Source organism: Thunnus albacares, chromosome 6 (genome assembly GCF_914725855.1).
Source record: "Thunnus albacares chromosome 6, fThuAlb1.1, whole genome shotgun sequence".
Classification (NCBI taxonomy): Eukaryota; Metazoa; Chordata; class Actinopteri; order Scombriformes; family Scombridae; genus Thunnus; species Thunnus albacares.
Window position 1 is genome coordinate 22492922 of NC_058111.1, and position 22922 is coordinate 22515843.

Sequence of the window (22922 nt, forward strand, 5' to 3'; positions counted from 1 at the left end):
TACAATTTATTTAGACTATTTATCATATCTAGGCCTATCTGGTAAATATAATATTGCAATGATTTCTTGCTCTTCCTGCTTTTTGTTGTAGTGTGAAAATCTGAAACGTTTTATTTGACACAGTGCGTGCTGCCCCTGTGTGGAGAATTATCGACCCAATCAAATGCAGTGAAAGCTTTCACTGAACAGCTAATGCAATGAAATCATATCTGACGGAGAAAGACTCCCTCTTCATATTATTCCTAATACAATAAAAAGAAGTACTTTTACAGCAGACAACATGAAACAAAAAGACTAAAAGAGGAAGTACTGACAAACCAAATCTTCAACATATAGGCTACATTTGATTTAATTTATTAGATGTAATTGTATTTTGTCTTTTCAACATCAGATTAATAAAAATGAGAACGACCCCGAAGTGAATAAAAACGCCTTGTCAATTTCAAAGCAAATGGTTCCTAAATGTTAAACCAAAAATGAATAAATAAATAATAAAGACATAAAACACTAATAACTTTTATAGCCACGACATTTTTAAAGATAATTTCAAAATCAAAAAGCGTGCAACGATCGGAAGAAAAAAATCAAGCACATAAACCTAATGTTCATTTTTTGTGGAAATTAGACATGAGTTTACAAAATCCTGTGACATTAATGCATTTTTGTATCATTTGGTGTAATGCTGTTTTTCCTATGACGAATTCAAATAATTTAGACCCACATTTCTGTAAATTCTATATCACACTTAATGAGGTCATAATTATTCTGTCGAAACACCAACGCAGTGTAATGTTATTCAGCAGAAATGTGGTCTTTTTTTAATCTTCTTTTTTTTTACTCGCAAAAACAAAAATCTGTGAGGTCTATTCTAAGATATCTTACTTTTATTTGCGGATGGTTGAATAAGGCGACAGAGGACTATAGTTTTTCCAACACAGCCAAGCCACAAAACTATTTAAACAATGTTTATTTGCATTTTTCCACATAGTAAAAATCAGAAAGATCGTTAAACACGAAGCAACGAGACCGCTTAATGTGATACGGTTCTTAATCAGTGCTTGCTCTGCTTATTGCATGAGGTTGAGTCCATGTGAAAAGACGAGCTTGTTGTTGGAAATTCTTTATACTATACCGCCCTCTAGTGGATATTATCATTCAGTGTTTGAGATTTACTGTGGAAACGATTAGAGCGACATTGTGATGAGTTTTGTAGTCAAGCAGTATTCAAACTTCAGTCGAAGTAATCCTATCAAGATGAATCAACAGACAGTTGTCCAAGCAACACCCGAAAGAAGATCGGTGACGCAGCCTTTGTCAATTACGCCCCCAAACTATGGAATACACTGCCAATAGATATCAGGGAAGCCAGCTGGCTAGATACTTTCAAAAGAAAGCTTAAAACCTCTCTTTACCCAAGCATTGAAATAGCTTTGCACTTGCTCTCTGCTGCACTTTTAAAATATTATATTTTAATTATACATTCTATGCTTTAACTTGTTCTTATCACATTTTATTACTTTTAATTGTATTTTCCATCTTATGTTACATCAATGTTTTTTCTTTTTTCTACATGCTTTTATGTTCTTTTATGTCCTTGTCATGTAATTTTTGTTGTAAAGCACTTTGAGCTGCATTTCTTGTATGAAAGGTGCTATACAAATAAAGTTATCATTATTATTATCATCATTATTAATCATGCAGCCACATTGTGAATCCTCATGTTATCACTGTATGTAGTACAAGCAGGCCTAACTGATTTGCTGTGGGTTTCATCATTTTAAGACCTGGTGTGGATCAAATGAATAAACTCAGAAGGCAACATGTGAATGATTAATGACCAGTCCTGACTTGTACTGAAGTAAAGTGCATTTTAACAACCGCTTCTGGACTCAGTATCCAGTATGGGAGACAGATTACGATGCGCCCCTGAGACAATTTGTGAAAGTAGTATTGATAAGGGCTGGTGTTGGCCATGGACATATTTATCTCTAAGGGCTGCTTGATGAGAGGATCTTACCTACACGCGCACACAAACACACACACACACACACACACACACACACACGCATGTCTCATGATACAAACTCATCCCCATCAATTTCATGTGATGTTCCCGTTGCTCCCGTCCCGTCAACAGAGAGATGTGACATGTAATCAATGGGATGGTCAATCAGGTTTATTTATCACCATTTCCAGTAACAGCACACAACGGGATCCTTGTCAAGTTCCCGGTTGCAGGGCAATTAAAGAAACATACAGATGGATGGGATGCTTAGGACACATAGAGAGATAACCAGTCAATAACATGTAAGTAGCCTGCAGTTGACTGCTTACAGCCCAGCTCCTTTGAACTTGAAACAGACAGATAGAAATCAACACTTTGTGCATTTTCAGTATACATACAGGCTAAATTTAGAGGCTCCCCAGGATACGAGATAATCCTTATCAATGTCTCTGCCACTGAAGCCCTCAGAGATATCAATCAACAAGGTCAGTCCCGTACTGTGATATTCCTGCACTGCACTCCTCTCTACGAAAATCTGAGGGGAAGCTGGAAGACCACATGCTGTCTCACTTGGACTGACACTACCATGATCCTCCATCAGACCCCTTCTCCATGAAAGAGGCTGACACCTAGAGCCATGTTCTGTCCGCATAAGGACCGGTTAGCGAACAGGAGAAGTCACTTCTGAGAGTGTACAAACCTATACAGTTTGGGAGCATGTCAGGCAACTTGAGTTACAGTTGTTTAACAATGTCGTGAAGCATATAGCTATGGTGTTCTGTGGCCATACAAAGTTAATTTTTCTTACAGACATGAGGGTGAGTACATTCAAACATTTTCATTTTTTTTTAACTTAGATTACATCCTGACAAGACCCCTTTTAAGGGACCCATACAAGAACATTTTACAATTTGTCTTACTTACCTATCTGAAGAAACTCCAACAGGACAACAGAGGAATGGTGTGTGAATGAAAAGTGCCCGCAGGAGGGAATGCAGCGGAGAGCACCGTTTTTTCCAGAGGCCAGTGACACTGTACTGTTTATAAATGCACAGACACAGGGTAAAAAAAATAAATCAATATCAAAATCTAAACCAAAAATGTAGTTGTCATGTCATTGCCATACTACCAGCTGGGTGCCAAACTGAGGTTGTGGTTCATGTCAACAAACGTCAGACATTTTGAAATATCACAGTAGGAAAATCACAGCTGTAAACAGTCAAATTAATGATGGCTGAATTCAATGTAGCTGTTTCATTTGACAAGTGGAAAGACCCTTTTTATAGCAGACTTTTTGACTTGTCAATATTATTTTGCCTGTGAAGCAAAATAATATTATTCAGTATTTATTAAATGCATCCCCTCAAACTCATGTTGGTAGTGACAAATTCAGAAATGTAGGACTGCTGCCAGTGCAGCTCAGAGTAGAACAACAGAAGCTGCATCACATGTACAATATTATCAAAGGTTATGCTCCTCAATACTTGTGTTCTCAGACAACAATGCTCCATATGCAGCATAACCACAGTATAATAGCAGTGCTTGTTCACGTAAAGTGCCTCGAGTGAATAATGTAGCCAGAAGTCACCTTTACACTGGTGTTATGTTTTGAAACAGCCTTCCGCTATACATCCAGTTTTTAAAATGACAGAGGCTTTTAGAAGTCAGGTTAGGACTTATTTATGGAATAGGGTCAAAGATTTATAATGAAATCTGCAATAATATTGTTGCTTTAGCTGTCCTTGTATTTTGATATGGGAGCTATTCCTTTTTATTTCTTAAATTGTGGTGATGTGTTTTTGGATTTAATGATTGCATTGCTTGGTTTTTATGTTGAATGTCTTGTGCTTCTTTAAGTTTCTTAGTCTTTTCACATGTTGGGACTAAGTTGGAAATGAGTGTTTCACTTGAACATGTTCTACTTTGGATTTTTGTTTTTTGTGTCTGTTAATCCATAAATAAAATAAAATCAATCTATAAATCAAAGCAGGAAAAGCACAGGTGTAAATAATAACATTAACGGTGGCTCCATTCCATTAATTGACCCAGTAGTCAGTGATTGAGCATGCACAATACCACAGCACTGGAATTGGCTCACCTAAATGGAATGAAGCCATCATTAATCTTATTAAGTCCACTTGTGCTTTTCCTGCTTTGACAAGTCAAAATGTCTGTTGTGAGAAGGGTCAACTGAGCCTTTATTAATGTTATAAGCAACACCTTTGCTTTTCTACTACTTGGGCAAACATTATAACATTACAGATCATAACATTTGGTATACGGTAATATTTGAGCTGAGGTTTACCACATGGCAATATGTAGACAGCTCCAAACTACTTAAAAGTTTTGTGGGCAATTTAAGATAACAATAATGTACATGTACATGTACATTGTCAGAAAATGCATTTTACACATTTTTCCAGGAAGTCTAAAAAAGGGGCTGTACAGGAACAGACTTCCAGGACAAATAACTAAAAATACAGTAAAGAACAGAAATAGAGCCCAGACCATGTATTTTAATCAGTCAGTAAGCTAGTGCTGCATGTGACATTTTATGAGATATGCCGATGTTAGCCTATTACAATACAATTGGATAGGCCTATTGTTTTATTATAAAGCAATCATTTTGTTTAATTTATACTGAAGGGCACACTTATAATATAAACATAAAATATACAAAGTCATAGCCTTCACCCTACACATAGCCTAGCCTAACAAAAAGGTTATCACTGAAAAAAACCAAAACAAACAACAACAAAAAAAACATACATACGGTAGACTTATGATGAATAGCATGTTTCTTCAGTTTCCTTTGCAGCAGAATACAATGCTCCTATTTCCTAACACATTTGCAGACTGAATTATTTCTAGTTGGCACTGTAAACTGATACCGAACAAGAGTAGTTACTTGGTCAAATCTACACTTAAATGCTTAATTTTACTGTGTTGCGTAGTTTATCGCTAGCTTACGTAGACCTGCCCAATGTTAGCGCACCTGTCCCAATTTGAACAAGTTCAGGTTCAGTTCGTCCAATCAGAAACTGTGATGTCACTCAGCCACTGTCCTCCAGTGCGCATGGCCTTCCGGCCTCGACGAAAAAGGTGAATTTTTTTATTGGTTTTTAAGGCAAGGTAGTGTTTTTGAGGTATGTTTCTAAATCTGTCCATCTTCCATATATTCTGTGTCAGAGTTTTTGGGAGAATGAGCCTAGTTTAAATTGATAATGATTTCACCTCTTTTTACTAGCACACAGGCTAATGTGGCTAATGTAAGACTGAACATGAAGCATGTGCTTATTTTCAGCGTACCAGGAGGAAGGTGGAGAACCGGTAAGAGGAAGAGTGCTACGGTGTGTTTTTATTTGTTCGCTCTTCATTTGTCTTGCACTTTAACTTACCCGAGCTATCGTGTGTCTTCTTAAAAGTCCTGGAGCAGACTGACGAAGAGCTACCCAACTGTGAGTGGGTGTGTAAATGTAAGCTTATTAGCCTTTTAAGACACTGTAAGCACGGGTTCGTGTCCCGTCTCCAACCTAAATCTAACCACACCTTATTATGGTAACGTTAGGTTAGGTTAGTTGCAACACGCAGTGAACGTTTAAAAGCATTATTAGCCAGCGCCTGTTGCATATTGCTGCATTAACGTTATGTTTGACATGTGTTTTTTGCATAGTGTTGGCTGTTAACTACAGTGCAGACTGGAGTCCTACATACATGAAAACGTATGGAAACGACTCAGTTCTGCCATTGTTGACCCAACTTTTTGTAGTCATAATGCAACTGTGACTCGACCTACCAGCCCCACAACCATATTTAAATGTGTTAGGAAGTTGTGTTTACTTAAGAGGGAAAATAAAATAAACGTACTTTTCAAAGGCACAATCAGTTCCCGTAGTGTAGTGGTTATCACGTTCGCCTAACACGCGAAAGGTCCTCGGTTCGAAACCGGGCGGGAACACTGTTTTCGTTTTTTTATCATCATTTTTTATTTTATTTTATGAGGGTTTGTTTTTTGTCATGTAAGGTTCAAATGTCGTCAAACTGAAACCACTGACTTACTTATCTTACTGACTTCAAAGGCAGGATACATTTTTTGTGGTATACATATATATAGTCATGGAAACAATCAACAAACTCTATTTCATCATATTTGAGGGAAGAAATTCAAATTGTGTGCAGCAACACTAAAATATCACGAAAAATAAGTAAAATGTGTAGACTGAAAATATATTGTCTGCAGAGAATTAAAACGGCAGAAACCAATACATTGCACCTCTATAAAACCCCCACAAGATGGCTGTAATGAGCAATACAAAAATAATCTGAAAGCCATATGGCCTTTATTTTTAGGCATACATGTTGAGTTGATGATTAATTTAACCACCCAGGCATCCTTTTTGTGCCCTGGTTGTCTAACCCAGTGGTTCCCAACCTGGGGGTCGGGACCCCCACAAGTGCTCAGGAGATGACAGGACAGGATAGGATACAGACAAAAACATATTTTGGACACACAAAATTGTGATTTTTTTTTTTCTTTTCAAGCTTTCTTCTAATTTCTGCTTTATTTCTTTTGGATTTCTGTATTTTACTTCCTCAAGCCTCTAAAAGTTATTTAGATAAAAACAAAATAAGTCCTCTTTCTAGAGCTGCAAGGTTAGTAGATTAATCGATCAGTCAGTCATCAGAAGATTAAAGCAGGGAGGCAGAGAGCAGACGTCAGACTCTTGGCTTGGCAGCATGAGTTTCAGCTGCTCTGGCAGTAAGAACAATACCAACTCTAAGGAATCATAGTGGTCAATCAGAATTCCTGAGACTTAATTTTAGTTAATTTTAGTGAATTTTTACAATAACACTACAACTGTAACTCTCTGTAACTATTTAATGCTCACTATAACTGTCATTTGGGAGTGATTTGATAAAAGATCTATGTTTGCACAAATTGTTGCATGTATCCTTTTCCTAATAGATTTAGTGTAAACTTACACATATGCACAACCCCTTATTAAATGTAGATAAAATACAAAATGGGCACAGGGATTAAAATGCCTTGTACTTATAAACAGTCTAAATTGGAGCACTGTCTAAAGCAACTAGCAACAATTTCAACGCTATGTATAATCATATATTGTTTTAACTGTGAAAATTCTACCAATTATTTAGCACTCGGTTGCTTAAAATAATAGTATCTGCCCTAGGTTTAATTAAAAAAAAATTCATCATGCAGTCATTTCAATCTGAAACAAAATGCAATAAGTGCACATTGAAATGATATGTTTCATCAGCTTCCACGTGAGGGAAGATTATTTAATGTGTCAGGCATTTACCACTGGGTGGCAGTTACACTGAATTTACTGTGCTGTATTGCATCACTGCAGAGGAGCATCCTTCACTGTATATACTAACTCGGTACTGCAGCAATCACAGCAACCAGTTAACCCACCTCAAGCCTCATGTAATGTTTACGACAGATACTTTTTGTATTAAGGAAAGTCTGGTCAGAATCTATAAAGGGGCTTATGTTAGAAAACAAAAATCATATAAAAGATTGTTTATAAAAGTTATGAAAGTTTAAAATGAAACAGCCAATGCTTTTGGCAGTTTCACAACCCTGTACTATTTCATGGACGTACTGTATGAAGGCAAAATCTAGATCAAAACTGCTTTTATACATTACATCAGATCGTATTATTTAATGTGGCAGGCATAAACCTGGCCTTCATCAAAACAGAACAGTATTTTAACATCTTCCTCACATAACTGTTGTGGTTTTTGCTGGCCATGTAGATATAGATGGAGCTTTTCACCTTGTCAGTAGTTTTACTCCAGGGATAAGATGTATATTGACAGAGCAAGTCAGAGTGGAGAGCGAGCCTCCTGACTCTGTTAATTGCAGGTTGAACTCCAGAGAATATAAAAGTCAAGTCAGAGATCATACAAAAATGAATGAGGTGGTTATCAAACACTTGTGACAAATATATGTAATGGAGGCAAGATATTTTACAGCTAAACACTAAACTTTATTGTATAAGATGACATCAGTGCACTGAAACAGTAAACTTCTCCGGGAATTTAATAATTATAAATAACAATAAATAAAAAACACAGAACGAAAAAAATGTATGTATATATTAAACTTGAACTGAGAAAGGATCAACTTTACATAAAATGTTGCCTATATAATTAAAAAGGAATATATATATTTCTTTGTCACAAGTGTTTAATAACCAGCCCATTCATTTTTGTATGCTACACAGGAAATTTGTTTTTCTGTCTCTCATGTGACTTCACTGTCGCACACAAAGTTAGGAAATTTGTGTGTGCGTATCTCAGACTTTGTGAAACCTCACTGTTGAAATGCACAAATTTTAATCATACATACACAAAATATTTCTACAGCTACAAAAACTTTTTACAAGTGCAAATTATATGTGTACAAAACATTTTCACACATACACATAATTTTTCTTTAGCTACAAAACATTTTTACACGTGCAAATTATCTCAGTGTGCACAAAACTTTTTCACATATGCACAAAATATTTCTACAGCTGTAAAACTTTATTACACATTCACAAACCATTTCACAAGCTCCAAATATTAATGACCCTTCTTTGCTTCCATAAGGGAGGACCATTTCAGCAATTTGTGCTGTTCTTCAGTTGACATCATGGCAGTTCATAAATTATGGCAATCCATCATGGCATCAAAGTGAGTGAGTGTGTTCCCCCTGGTCATGTTTCTGAGGGTCCAAGTTTGACATAGAGTTGTGGATTACAGCTGCATGAATTCCAAACCAAGAATCAAAAGTAGTGTCTCTCATTAGGAACCTGTCAACATAAAATCATGAAATGACTGACTGCAAAACATCCATACAATCACATTATTCCTTCTTTCTCTTAATACTTACATTTTCTGACTGAACGTCTGAACAACATATCTATTAGTTCAATCTACAATATCTGTAAAAATATCTAAATAGAGGTCTAAATCACGTCCCCCCCCCCCCCCGCCTCACAGAAACACACAGTTCACTGGGTTCTTTATGCTCTTTCCAAAATCGTTTACAAACTTCAGTGTTTCACAACTCGCAACTAATGAGAACAAGTTTGCTGGCCTGTGCTCCCTCTCGACCTTTTTGCCCCAGATACTCCTCTCCTCTTGCTTCCTTTTCCTCCCCTCATCCCTTCCTCTTTAATCGCTCTGCCCTGGTGTCTCACCCCCCCCCAGTGCTCCCTCTCCTCTCCTCTCATCTGCCCTGCACAAACCCTTTCCTGGCTTTTTTGACAGTTCAAATGAATGAACAGTATACGCATAATATGATGAATGAAATATATATACAGTATGCATTTTTATATAAATTATAATGGTTAAATATATATGTGATCTGATGAAAAATGGCTCTCAAAAAAAATCCTCTTTTTTTTTTTAATTTGAAAAGGGACAATGTACATTACACATACATGTAAGTTATACTGCATGATGAAAGAAAAACATATTACACTTTTATCAAGACAAAATTGATATCACTACAATATTTGTTTTTACTGAAGATGTTTGGCTGAATGGGGTTTTTTCACATATTTGCTTGAGATGTCCAAACTTATGTCTAGAGCTTCAACAATTGGTTGATTAATTGATTAGTCAGAAAACAGAAAATTGATCTGCAGCCAATTGTGAATTTCTTTGTGTTTCGGACTGCTAGTCAAACAAAAAATACATTTGAAGACGCCACGTAGGGCTGTAGGAAATTATTATGGGCATTTTCACTATTTTCTGATATGTTATGGACAAAATGATTAATCAAACAGATATTCTGCAGATTAATAGATAATGAAAACAATCATTAGTTGCAGCCCTACTTGTGTCCAAGACATTTCACCTCACTAGATCAGATATCAGCATTAAAGCACAATATCATTGAATTTTCAGCCAATATAAACCTCAGTGCCAAGATTTCCTCGTGTTGCTCCCCAAGAAGTGGCCTTTAAAAGATGAAGGCTCTGCCCTGTCCTGCCCTGCTCAGACTCTCTCTGTGAGAATGTGACCCTATGCTGATTAATCTGTTTTTAGCTGTTTGGCCCCCTGCCAACGCCACAGGCCCACGCTGTCTCTCTCTCTGGTTTTTATTCTGTCATTTCTTTCAGAGTTGGACACTTCCTGGGGAAGGCAGATTGCCCTCTCCTTTTCACTCGCTCCCTGATATAAAACATTACTCTTCAACACAAGGGTTTTCTATTCTTGTCCTAATAGATATACGTACAGTACCAGTCAAAAGTTTGGACACACTTTCTCATTCAAGTGAATGGGAAGGTATATCCAAACTTTTGACTGGTACTGTACTTATTCGACAAAAAAAATATGACTCTACGGATCTCTATTCTGTTTTCTGGTTCAACACTATTTAGAGTGTTTTATTCTAACTCATGGTGATTACATTAGTTGTTTTTTATTACATACTCTCATTAACAATTATTGGCATTTAATTGACTCTTAACCAGAGCAACTAGCCACCTTGCCTCCCTCTCCCTCTCTATGCCCTCCATCACACACATCCTCTACATCTTTATCACTCTTTCCCTCTCCCTGTCTCAATCTCTCACTCGCCCTCCTTCCCTCCTCTCCTCACTGTCTCTGTAGCACTAATAAGCTGAACATTGCATTACAGTTTCCATTCATCCATGGCTCTCTGATCGTCTCTGTGTGAATCTGTGAGTCTTGTGGTGCCTGCTGGCCAAGCAGCCCTGAAAGCTAGAGGCTAATACTCGCCAGTCACGGCTGGCTGCTTAACTGTAGAATATGTCCACCTTACTAATTGTTTTGACTGTCCCAGTGTCACTACAGTTGTGGAGGAGATGAAAGCCTTGAATTTGTGTTTAGTAATTATAATAGTGACCATTTTCACAGAGTGGAACAGGGCTATGGAGCACAAAAAATGACATAAGCATAAATAAAATAAGTACATGCAGAAATAAATGCTTAAATACATTAATAAAAAACAAATAGATTTTGGTAATTCTCCACATTTATATAAATCTTTTATTTAGGCTATTTCTGTATTTCTGCATTTATTTATTTATGCATTTCTTCATTTTTTTTTTAAAATTTACTGTACGTAAGCGGTCCTAAAAATGAGTCTAAAGCCAGATTGGTTACAGAGCAGTGATAGTTTTGGCTCTACTACTGCTGCCTTAGCTTGACGGTGGCTCTCAAAGCTCCATATGAAGCAGCCGACAAGCCGAGTGACCGCAGCAGTTTCTGAAGGAGGACGCTAATTTACGTTTTCATTCTTACATTTTTAAACCAGTGAGGAGCTGCTGTTGACTGTTCTCACAGATACTGATGGATCTTCTTTACTTTTTGTTTGGTAAGTGTATCATTGTCATCAGCTAACCTGTTAGCTAGCTAGCCTTCTGTAAAATTCACAGTCTGGTAGGACCACAATTATTTGTATATATATTAGATTTTGATTTGGCAAGATTGTACTCAATACTCAGTATTTAACCCACAAAATTTTATTTTAATGTAAATATTAAAATTATCAGCCAGCCATAGTTATTGCAAAGCTTTGTAATTACCATATAAACTACTAGACAGTCAAGAGGACAGACAGTGATGAAATGTCTGTTCAGCATCATTTTATGAACTTTAGTGAAGTTTATTGTGATGTGACAATAATAATCATACAGAACAAAGGAGGAAAGTTAGTTATCTTTTGTATTTCAGTGGTCACATATACTTACACTGATTGTGATTGTCTTTACAGAAGCAGCCTGTGCCACAGTACAGTTCAGAAGTCGAAGACACCTCCAGCCTGAACAGCAGATCCTCTACTCTACATGTCCACTCTGCCAAAGTGTGTGTGGTCTTCATCAGTCATTATGATGCAGCTTTGCCCCTTACTGTTGATTGACAGAAGTATAACACAAGATGTTCCAAAGGGATGCCAATTTTGCAAAGAGAGCTTGAGGTAACAATAAGTATTTTTTAGCATATAACATATGTTTGTGCGTTGCAGCATCTACTGATATGATCTGTCTTTGTCCACCGACACACACTACATGTACAAACAAAAAGAATTTTTGTGATGACGATTGCAGTGTTTTAAGCTCAGCAATGTCTTCACATAGAGAGCTTCTCTTACTAAAAGCCTGCTCGTATTGTTTAGACAGATGATGATGATGTCATTCATGCTGCATTCCTATTGGTTGGTTAATAGACATAGGTCATAGCAGCAGTCACATTGTGAAATGGTTATCCTAAATTTCTGACACTGTCAGAATTTTTCCCCAGGCTATCTTTGGTCGCAAGACCGTAACAATGGCCATCTTTGAACCTCTCTCACAGTGCGACGTAGGACCACCATTTTGGAGCCATGACCAAAGATATGCCATGTTTCTTTCACATTGGTCATCTTCTGTCTGGGATAGCCCAAAATCGCACAGTGTATACTACTGTTAAAGAGTTTAAGTGTCTAATTATTCCTTTTATCACAGTGCAAGCCAGTGATGATCACCAATCCATCTGTTCTCAATTGGAGGTATTACTGTTGTTGTTGTTACAAATGTTTTGTGTCTGATTTGTTAGGCTACTTCCTTTTCATTTTAATTTACACACAAGTCTTGTGACATTGGGAAGAACCAAGCCACAGAAGTATTATTTCATAAAACACACAGACCAGAAATGCCTGGAAATGTAAGGTTTTTGCACATGTAGCAATATTATGTAGGAAATAAATACCAAATTAATCAATCTTATATCTGAAAGTTGTAAATTCTTAATACATTGATCTTAGTCTCTACTTTGAGGAATGTGCACTGACAAAAACCAGATGATAAATGAAACATTTATTGAACACCCAAGGGATAGGGATGAATAGGGAACAAATGAGCATGTACGCATATATACAAATACAATCAATGTATGAATGAGGAAATTAAATTAACAAGTTATTGCAGACAGAATGAATGAATGAAATCAAGGGTGAACAAAAACAAGTCGAAAGTGCAATGAGGGGGCAAATAGTTCTACATAAAGCTAATCAAAAAAAAATGTAGAATCTAGCTCTTTGCATCAACTCTAAAACAGAAAACGCATGGATGGTGGTTAGTTTCCTACTGTTTCCATAGTGATGGAGGGCTGATGACGAGGCAAATTGCCCGGAGGGTGCCAAGCATGGTGAGACAGACTCTGTGATCTTCAGGTTGCTGAGGTGACAGCCAGATGAGAACCGCTCTAGGTTAAGTGAAGCACTCTGGTTCAACACTGGATAGGCTCAGACTAGCTGAGACCACATATTAAACACACAGGAGGGTTTTGTATTTTCGGTCTTGATGCATTCAGTTGCAGGCTGTAGAGATCGATGCTGGAGCTCTAACCTACAAAAAGGTTTGTGGAAAAGTCTTGAAAACAGTCTTTGCAGACTTGGAGGATGCAACTCCAATAAACTATGAAACAACGAGGCTTGAGCGCCTAAAGTGAAAAAGAATTTGCAATAGTACGTAAAAAATTAAACTAGGCTACACGATAAAAGTAGGAGATCACAAAAATAATATTCAGATTGCAAACGTCGTGTGATGGCTAAACTGATACTTGTCTTTGCAGTCTTGAGTTTTTTTCTGGAGCTTTCAGGTCTCAGCAAAAGTGAAAAAGACAACGCCTGAAACACAATGAACGGGCCATAACAACTGGCAAGGCCAAGAGAAAACAGAAGAAGTCAAAACAAAGAGTTTTATAGTTTTTATATATATATATAAAATACACTTTTTATAGTCTAGTAAGTGTGTTTTGGAAGAAAGAGGCACTCTTTCTGAGGGGATGTTTCAATTACTAATGAATTTCTTTGTGCGAAGAGAAAAACTGTCCTTTCAACTAAAAGGGCAATCATTTTTTTCCTAACCTAAATGGGGGGAATATTTGAAGGCTATGCGCTTGCAATTGTATACTCACTCATTTTTGTCATCAATGTTGACGTATCATGAAAACCAGTGGGAAAATACTTAGAAATTGCATAATATTGATTAACCAAATAAATACAGAATAAAATAAATGAACCATCATTTTTGTAATCTGTAGCCAAAACTGTGTTGCAGTGGAAGACATTTAAGGTCTACAAGATCCTAGCAATCAAGCTAGGAATCAAGATAGGAAGCTAGCAATCATAGCTAAATAATACACTTGATGGTTAATATCAACTAAATCAATGCAATAATGGTATGTTACTTACATCATTGTCTTAGAAAGTTGTTACCGAAATGGTTACTAGGTGGCAATGTAAATTAACAGGTTTTTGAAGCAGATTTTGAATAACTTCAGAATAACTAAAGGATTCTGAATAACTAAAGGATTCTGAAACACAATAAAGGTTAACAATGGTTAGACAAGTCAAGATACATATATTTACATATTTTAGTAGGCATTTCTGACTATTTAGATACTCATTGTGAATAAAAAGAGAGACATTTAGAAAGGAATATGGGCTTATCCATAAATTTATCACCCTAGATATAGTGTGTGTGAGTAGAAGAAGAGAGGATGAACTCCAGGTTGGTCCAGTCTGTCTGGAAAAAGAACAATGTCGTTATTTCCAAAATGATCCAATTCCTTTCGTGGCTGGTGGGAAAGGCTGGCTCTTTTGTTCTGTTCATGTTCTTGATATTTTTTATACCTTGACATCAGAGGTCATTGTGTATGTGTGTGTTCTCTTGTATACACACTAATAGACTGTTAGACTAAAACACCATAATGTTTGTGAAAGAATCTAGCTTCCTCTTATGTTCCTTGGTTCATCCACTATACATGACAACACTGATATTGAGAAGAGAAAAAAAAGGAAATCATAAACCCATTCTAGCTAGTACGCAAGTTAGTTCCAGCTGCCTTCAACAAGCACATTGTCCCACCAGAACAACCAATTAAAGCGTTCTTATTTGTGGGCTTGACAGAGCTGCCACTGTTCTATACATCCTGAGAGTCTGTGAATGAATATGGCACTGATGATTATAGGTAAACTATACACACAGAGAGGGGCCGTGCAGGAGAAACACACCAGAGCAGAGGATAGACATGCTCACTGCTAGCTTCTCATTGCTTACAGGAAGCCTTTCTGTCTGTTTACACATATTTTGAGGACATATTTGGTCAAAGAAGGCACATTTTTATTCTATTGTACCTATGCAGTATCATGAAATCTGTAACCTATAAAGCTGTATCCTATAATAAAGTTCTCTGGATTTTATTGTGAGAACAAGACCGTTTTCCATAGTGCACCTACACATGCTGTGCTTAATAACCTTCACACCTGTAACTAGAGCTGCAACTAATTATCTTCATTATCAATTAAGCAATTATTCTCTCAATTAATCGTTAATCCTATAAAATTACATTAAAAAGCTGCAATGATTAATCAATTAGTCAATAGACAGAAAATTAATCATTTATTTTGATAATCAATTAATAGTTTTCAATAATTGTATAAGGAGAAAAAAGTAAAAATCATCTGGTTCCATAGCTTGTTTTGTCCAAAACACAAAAGGTATTCAATTTCCTATCATAGAAGACTAAAAAAAACCTGTACATATTCACATTTAATAAACTAAAGCCAATTAACTTTTTGGCATTTTTGCTTAAAAAGGTACTTACACAATTATCAGTATTGTTGTCTAACAATTCTCTCAAACAACCAATAGATTTGCTTATCCTTTCAGCTCTACATGTAACACAATACAACACAATAGCACTGCAGAAAAACTATCATGATAAATTGAATTTAGCATAATGTATCTGCTTAGGAATTGAGAATTACCTGCTGTCAATTTTGATGTCCATCACATTAAAATAAATTGAAATAGGAAGTCAAACATGATCTCCAAGGAGGGAGAAGGACCAAAGCTGAGTTGTGCTGATTCAATTGATAAATAGTTGGCCACTCACAAACACACATGAAAACACATAGAGTTATATTTAAGGATGATTGTTAGTAGCACAAATGTATTATCAACTACCCTAATATTAGTCTATCTGTCTGTATAGTTCTCAGTCATTGCAATGTTGCAGTACACATCAAACACTGAACTGCAAGACACCTCACAGAAGGTGACTGATAGAGCCAGATAACTGTACAAAATGGACAAATATAACAAACTAAGCCTGATAAATGTAGGCTGTCCCTTTGTTGTCAGCTTTGGCTCCTGAAAGTCCATTTTCTGTATTATCATTCCCTGAGGAGCTCACCAGGCACTCTTTACTGCAGGGAATAGAGAAACCAAAGGTTAAAATGTACACCCATAAAAAGAGGAACATGAGAGTGATAAAGGCTGTATAAACTGCAAGGCATTCACATTACCCACAGAGGCCCAAATAATAACCTTGTGTTAGACATACATTCAAAATAATAATTATTTTACTGAAACACATGTTCATCACCATCTTCAGGGATCCACTCACTTCTTCTAATCATCCTTCAGCTGGAAGTGAATCACCAAGGCCTTTATACCCATGACAATGATAACTAAGCCAATGACTCCGCCCAGCACTGAGACAATGATGACTGTCAAAGTATTGTCAACCTCTTTCACTGAAAAGAGGGAGAGAGGGAAATACATCGGTAGGGAGAAAGAAAAGCACAGAGAGATGCAGAGAAAGCTTCTTTGTCTGTCTCAGGGTATAAGCACTGTCAAAGGGTTAGATTAGATAAAGTTAGGTATTGTTGGGTACCAGGTGTATACAAATGTGTGCATGTGTCACATACTTTGGTCCACCACTATAAGAGTGAAGATAGCACTGTGGTTGCGGCTCTTCTCTTTTGGGTTTCTGGCGAAACAGATATATTCTCCCTCATCTTCAAAGGTGATGTTCCACAGCAGGATGGAGATGTTGTTGCTCTTTGAGGAGCCAACAAACTCCACACGGTCATGGTACACACTGACCTTGGGCTCCACGCCCTCGACAGGAATCACCGCCTCGCATAGCTATATACATGGATGTACACAGAAATAGTTATCAGGTATATCTGCATATGCAAATAAATCTATAACATGAAAATATTGGACATTTGTGTGTTTGTGCATTTGTGCAGTATATGCATGTTGCTTCTGCTTGCGTGTGTGTGTGTGTGGGCATGTGTGCGTACGTTGTACCTTGATCATGCTTCCATTGTCATTATAGTGCCAGTTGAAGTAGAGGTTTTTAATGCCAATACAGGAGGAGTAGGTGCAGGGCAGCAGGACTGTGGAGCCATTCATTGCTTCAATTGAGGACACTCTCCATGTAGACACCACCAGTCCACCAACACTCCATGGACCTGGACAGAGGAAGAGAGAGAAAGAGATATTGTCCAGCTAGGACTGCTGTAAAAGATGATGCTGCTAGTGAGTCATGGCAGTTACTTTATGCACAGTTCATGAAAGAACAGCTTTTTTTCCTTCGCTACTCCACTTTTTTTTCTAATGGTGATATCAAATCAAAAAGATATTATGTAATAACATTCAATATGAATCTCTACCAACATAATTTCTGTTCCATTGCCGCTTGGGCATGTTCTTTGTTTGAATTTCAAACTGTGTTTGAATTTCTTGAGTCAAAACTCAAACTCAATGTATGGCTGATGGTGTAGCCATCTATGCCAGATAGGTTTGTATCTGTTGTGATGGACAGAAACCTTCAGAGATACTGAAGCCTTGGTGACTGATAGAGTTGTCATTAGATGTTTAGTCAGTTAGATTTATCCCAAGATTGTGTTACAGGTGGAGAGTGTGACCTTAAATACTGCATTACAGTCAGGCTTCATTCAGACTGAAGGTAAAAATGGTCCAAGGGTCTTGGTTTGATTTGTCAGTTGATGACCCAGATGAAGGCTTGTGGCTTGATGAAGCCGAAACATGTTGATCTCACAATTTATACTACAAGCATTGCTGAAGTTTACACCTCTTCATACATAATTCGTCTGCTGGGACTCTGATGCTGCTGGGAATAGTGAAGTTTCTTCCACTTTGGGATTTGGGAAAGTCTTTGTAGTCATAACTCATAAAGCAAGTTCTGTGCAGAATATAATGACATGATTTATTCTGTTTCCAGGAAATCCTTCCTCTCATTCAGAGCCAAACAGCAGTTCTAGCAGTTCTATCAGACCAGTTGACTTCCCCCAACCACCCATGACTTTTGTACAGTCCCATTATAATAGTACACTGCCAGTGATTGTAGATAGGGGTCCTGCAGAGGGGAAATGTGGAAAATATGTTGATGACGGCAGATGTCATAGAGACTATAACCCCAGGACCTCACCTCAATGAGTAATTGTCTTCCAATGGTTCTTATAATGAATTTTTAGAATGTGTTTTCGCTCTATACATATACTTTTAGCTCTATACATATAATGTACCTCTTTATACTTTTTTTATACTAACAATAAAGTTGTTCTTCATACTGTGCTGTTTGCTACATATGATCTTTGTAAGTATTTACAGCATTCCATAACTCATAAGTCACCAATGTAGTAGTACATTTATAGTACTACTATAAATGTACTACTACCTTTATAGTAGTACTATAAATGTAGTAGTAGTCAATAGTCAGTAGTCAATACTAGAAACACTAGTGCTTGCCTTCTACTGGTTTTGGCTTGAATACCTCAAAAACTTGAGTACAGATTCAGACTTGATTTAGACTTGTTTTCCACTTCCCGACTCATTTTAAAAAGATGAAAGAAAAACACAAAGTGTGAGCGAGAGAGAGAGAGACCAGCGGTGGTCGAGTGAACTAGAGAGTGAATGAAGAGAGGGAGCGGCCCTGGCAAGAACAAAGGAGTGAATCTGAGAAATAAAATGTTATTTTCTGATTGTTTCACAGTGGTGACATTCTATTGCACAAATAAACACGTCCAAACCTCTGCACAACCCTGCAGGATGGTGCCACATTGCTGAATTTGGTGTGAATGCAGCCTTACATGTAACCTAGGTGTATGAATGTTACTAAAATAAAGTTAACTTTGTTTCACCATTGTCATATTACAATTATTAAACCTACATAGCCAAATTATAGATACATTACCTCATTGCTATGCATCTTGCAAACAGCTCACTTGCTTCCAAAACAAATGCATGTGCTAGCCAGATAAAGATTTTTACGAAGCAGTGGTGCTCATGGGAAATGCAGTTTTCATTCTGGGAAACACTACCGCTTTTGTCCACAGGGGCCACCAAAATCAACACAGAATGAAAGTTCCGTAGAACTCTAAGTAAAGGCACAGCTCAAGGATGCCCTTTATCACCCTCCATGTTTGCATTACCAATCAAATCTTTGGCTCAAAAAATTAGTTAGTTTAGTTAGTTAGTTTATTTGTTCATGATTTTTTACTCTTTTTAAGTAATGTAAACACATCAATTACATATGTAATTGAAATTATGACAGCATTTTCTAAACTATCTTTTTTGTTTTTTTTAAAAGATTTTTTTATTTGGTCTAATAAAGGTTACAAATTAAGGAGAAAATTATTGCATTATCCTCGAGAGGAAGGAGGCCTAAACCTTGCCAATTTGGAGCTTTATCATAACAAAGCTCAAATGTTTTATATTGACCACATAATTAACAATAAAAATGAGGAACTGTGGATAGAAATTGAAAATCATCAGTTACAGCCTAATAGTTTGCTTCTAGCTCTCTTCTCCAAGCTGGGGAAAAAATGAAAAAAATACAAGGTCAAGAAATAGAAATCCCCAAACATATAGATATTTAGAATAACTCATCAATAACTATTCAAAAAGCCCGACTACACTGGGATGTGGAATTCGGAAATTATTGGATATTATAAACCATAACTCAGTACTTTCATTTCAGGAACTAAAGAAGAAAATATAGACTGAAAGACATATGATTTTTTAAGTATTTACAATTGAAAAATTGGATAACAGAAAGCTTTGAGCTTGGAAATAGAGATTCAACTGAGATAGGAGAAATTCTAAATAAAATGGATAAAAAGATGGAAAACATCCAACACTTCAGAAATGGAAAACATTAATGAAATATTACTTGTGTTTTGAAAGGACAGTGTCGGAGGTAAGCGACAAAGAAAAAAAAACTTCACAAGATATAGAGCTCAATTTATGAAGCTCTGTAGATTGAGTGGAGGTGCAAAATCACCCAACATTCAGAAATTTTAAGGAACCCTGTGTGTGTGTGTGTGTGTGTGTGTGTGTGTGTGTGTGTGTGTGTGTGCGCGCGCATGTGTGATAAGTATGTATATGTTTGTGGGTGGGGATGCAATTTTACCAGTGATGACAACCATATGTGACTGTATTGTACTTGCAGATGAGCAACTCAAACGGGGTCAAATCATGAAATTTGATTTCTTAAAGAAATGACGTTATGATATGGATGACCAAAGCCGAAGAAACTGGATGGCTATCCATTGAACAGAATTCTTTGACAGGGATATCATTGTCTGTGCTTCCCTTTCTTGACCAAAGGGCTCAGAAGAAGATAAAAATAGACAATATATGGGTTAAACACACGCTAAAGATTTGGAACACTATACAAAAACAAATAAAAGGTTCTGTGGCTTTATCAAGGGTAATTCCTATTTTGGGAAACTTTGATTTTCTCCCATCATTGACAGACTTGGCATTTAGGAGATGGGCAGAAAAGGGTCTGGTCAGCATTGACCAATTGTTTGAAAACAACACACTAAGATCATTTTCACAACTCCAGGAAAAATTTGATCTACCTACAAATGACCTGTTTAGATTAATGCAGATAAGAAGTTACCTCACTAGACACACAGACTGGGATAGTATAAAAAGAGATCCAATGGAGGTTGAAAGGTATTTTATAGAGATTTCTCAACATAACGTATCATCAAAACATCAAGTGTCAAATATCTACATGAATCTTTTGAAAGACACTTCAGACAATACCTTACATATTAAAAGTGAGTGGGAATTAGAACTCATTGCAATTATAGAAGATGAAGCTTTGGAAAATATATGTTTAGCAAGTCATAAAGGGATTGGGAGCCAAATGTGGAAAGAATTTGACTGGAAAGTGAAATTGAGATTTTTCAGAACACCTCTCAAGGTGTCAAAGTTTTCAAGTAATACCCCCAACACTTGCTGGAGGAACTGTGGCATGGTTGGGGATCATGCCCACATATTCTGGGACTGCCCAGTGATAGAAACTTTTTGGAAACACATTAAAGAAGAATTGGACACTGTCTTCGGAGTTGATATCCCTCTGGACCCCTTAATTTTCTTACTGGAGAAGATACCAGAAAACTTGCTCTCTAAGGACCAATGCTATATGTTACATATTCTGTTAATGACTGCGAAGAAAATGATTACTGTTAATTGGATGCAGCCATGTGCACCCACAAAAGCTCAATGGATACAGAAGATTAAGCAGATACATACCATGGAAAATATGACTGCTATTTTACAGTTTAAAGTACCACTATTCATAAGAAGATGGGCCCCAGTCATTCTGGGACTGAAATTATGCTAACACCTTAAATGTAATGTACAATTCTATATCATCTACTTTGACCCTGCACAACCAAGAATTGCAGTATAACATTTAATGACAAGGTGACCTTTTTGTTTGTCTGTTTTGTTTTTTGTTTTTTGTTGTTGTCTCAGTTGGTGTAATTGGTTTTGTTTTTGTTTTTATTTGTCTGTTTGTTTGTAGCCTCCTATGGGAGGGTTAGGTTGTGTATATTTGTATTGAATGTATGTCTGTGTTTGTATTGCCTGCAAGTTCGATAAAGGCAATAAAGTTCAAAAAAAAAAAAAGTAATGACGTTTATGTAACAAGTTGAAATATTTAATCTATTATATTCAGACGCTTACTCACTCAATAAAAATAGAGATAAAAAAAATTAACTTGAACCAAAGGTTTTTCATAATTGTCTTTTTCTATCTATTGTATTAATTTTTTCCCCTTGAAAATTGCACCTTATTAAGTTCATGCATGAAGAAGATCATTTAGACAGCCAGTCACTAATCCAGCGCAGCAACCTAATAGTCAACATGTTCAAGTCCAGATGAGCCGAGGGTCAGATTTTATTGACCTTTATGCCCCCAGTACAGCAACAAGTAAACATCACATGTGAAATGACCACACATTTTAACCTGCAGGTGTAGGAAGAGAACAAGGTGAGCTAGATGAGACAGGGGAGCTGAAGCAGAAACGATAGAACAGCAGATGTTGGTGTGGAGTAATAAAAAAGGTATGGATTTACTGTGACAGCAGTGAACCACCCACCCTGACCGGCATAGAACACTGAAACAATGACAGCAAAAGAGGGAAGGGTAGAGGACATGTTATAACGTATAGACAAATAGGGGGATTCACCCAACCACACACACGGCACACGGCATGAAGAAGATAGAAGTACAATATTATGGTGTAATGTAGAGATACAGTGGAAGAGAGTGGAATGACAGGGCGGCTAAAGGTATAGAGTGAAATATAACTCACCGAGCAGCAGTGCAACTGCCAGACCAGCATGAAGTAGATCCCCTGATCTCAGCCGTCTGGAGACACTCGAACCAGTGCTGTCCACTGACGCCATGACACCACCTGTCTGTCTGTCTGTCTGTCTGTCTGAGTTCTTGTTTGTCTCTCTGTATGTACAGAATGTGTGTCTTTATCAATCTGTGTCCCTGTCTGTCAGGGTTCAATCGATGCAAATATATGTGTCTGTTTGTCTTATGTGTCTATGGAGCAGGATGGGACACTGAACTGTACAGCTGAAGGCAGAGTGAAGTTCTACTCTCAGTCCCTCCCTCTTCTCTCCTCCTCTGCACTCTGTCCCATAAATGAACAAAGGGAGGAAATTCAAAGAGAGCAAGATCAATTTCTTCAGGGAGCTCTCTCCCGCCTCATTCCCCTGCTCAACAGCCAAGGAAAGCAAAGTAAAAGACAGTCTGAA

The 22922-nt window shown here is 37.1% G+C and overlaps 2 protein-coding genes, 1 long non-coding RNA gene and 1 other non-coding gene across 9 annotated transcripts in view; 2 read left to right on the forward strand and 2 right to left on the reverse strand.

Annotated features, from left to right (window-relative positions):
* The window catches only part of mecom (MDS1 and EVI1 complex locus), a 148881-nt gene extending 143398 nt beyond the window's left edge, over positions 1-5483 (reverse strand). Inside the window, exons 1-2 of the mRNA XM_044354986.1 lie at positions 5404-5483; positions 2930-3037 (exon numbers count right to left, since the gene is read on the reverse strand). The gene's annotated coding sequence lies outside the window, so the exon portion shown is untranslated. The remainder of the gene's footprint in view (positions 1-2929; positions 3038-5403) is intronic.
* Positions 4780-18745, forward strand: LOC122984500. Of its 6 annotated transcripts, none has more exons than XR_006403909.1 (7): positions 4780-5151; positions 5310-5355; positions 8630-8713; positions 11310-11369; positions 11769-11972; positions 17204-17370; positions 18077-18745. It is a non-coding gene; the product is annotated as an uncharacterized LOC122984500 (long non-coding RNA). The 6 variants fall into 6 exon arrangements; XR_006403905.1 differs by lacking the exon at positions 8630-8713 and adding an exon at positions 12296-12542; XR_006403907.1 differs by lacking the exon at positions 8630-8713 and adding an exon at positions 12350-12542.
* On the forward strand, positions 5891-5963 carry trnav-aac. The gene has a single exon. It is a non-coding gene; the product is annotated as a tRNA-Val (tRNA).
* On the reverse strand, positions 15972-22767 carry LOC122984499 (sodium channel subunit beta-4-like). The gene is made up of 5 exons (XM_044354989.1): positions 22469-22767; positions 17140-17303; positions 16752-16971; positions 16448-16577; positions 15972-16247 (listed from the first exon to the last, which is right to left on the reverse strand). The coding sequence occupies exons 1-4, from the start codon at positions 22560-22562 to the stop codon at positions 16453-16455; spliced, it is 603 nt and encodes a 200-aa protein (XP_044210924.1). The 5' UTR covers positions 22563-22767; the 3' UTR covers positions 15972-16247; positions 16448-16452.
* Between the last annotated feature and the right edge of the window lie 155 nt (positions 22768-22922).

Excerpts from the sequence above, each read along its gene's own strand:
- LOC122984499 (XM_044354989.1), bottom strand. The coding sequence starts at position 22,562 with ATGGCGTCAGTGGACAGCACTGGTTCGAGTGTCTCCAGACGGCTGAGA. Across the intron at positions 17,304-22,468 it reads GGCAGTTGCACTGCTGCTCG|GTCCATGGAGTGTTGGTGGA; the intron begins GTGAGTTATATT and ends TCCTCTGTCCAG. Across the intron at positions 16,578-16,751 it reads TCTTATAGTGGTGGACCAAA|TGAAAGAGGTTGACAATACT; the intron begins GTATGTGACACA and ends CCCTCTTTTCAG.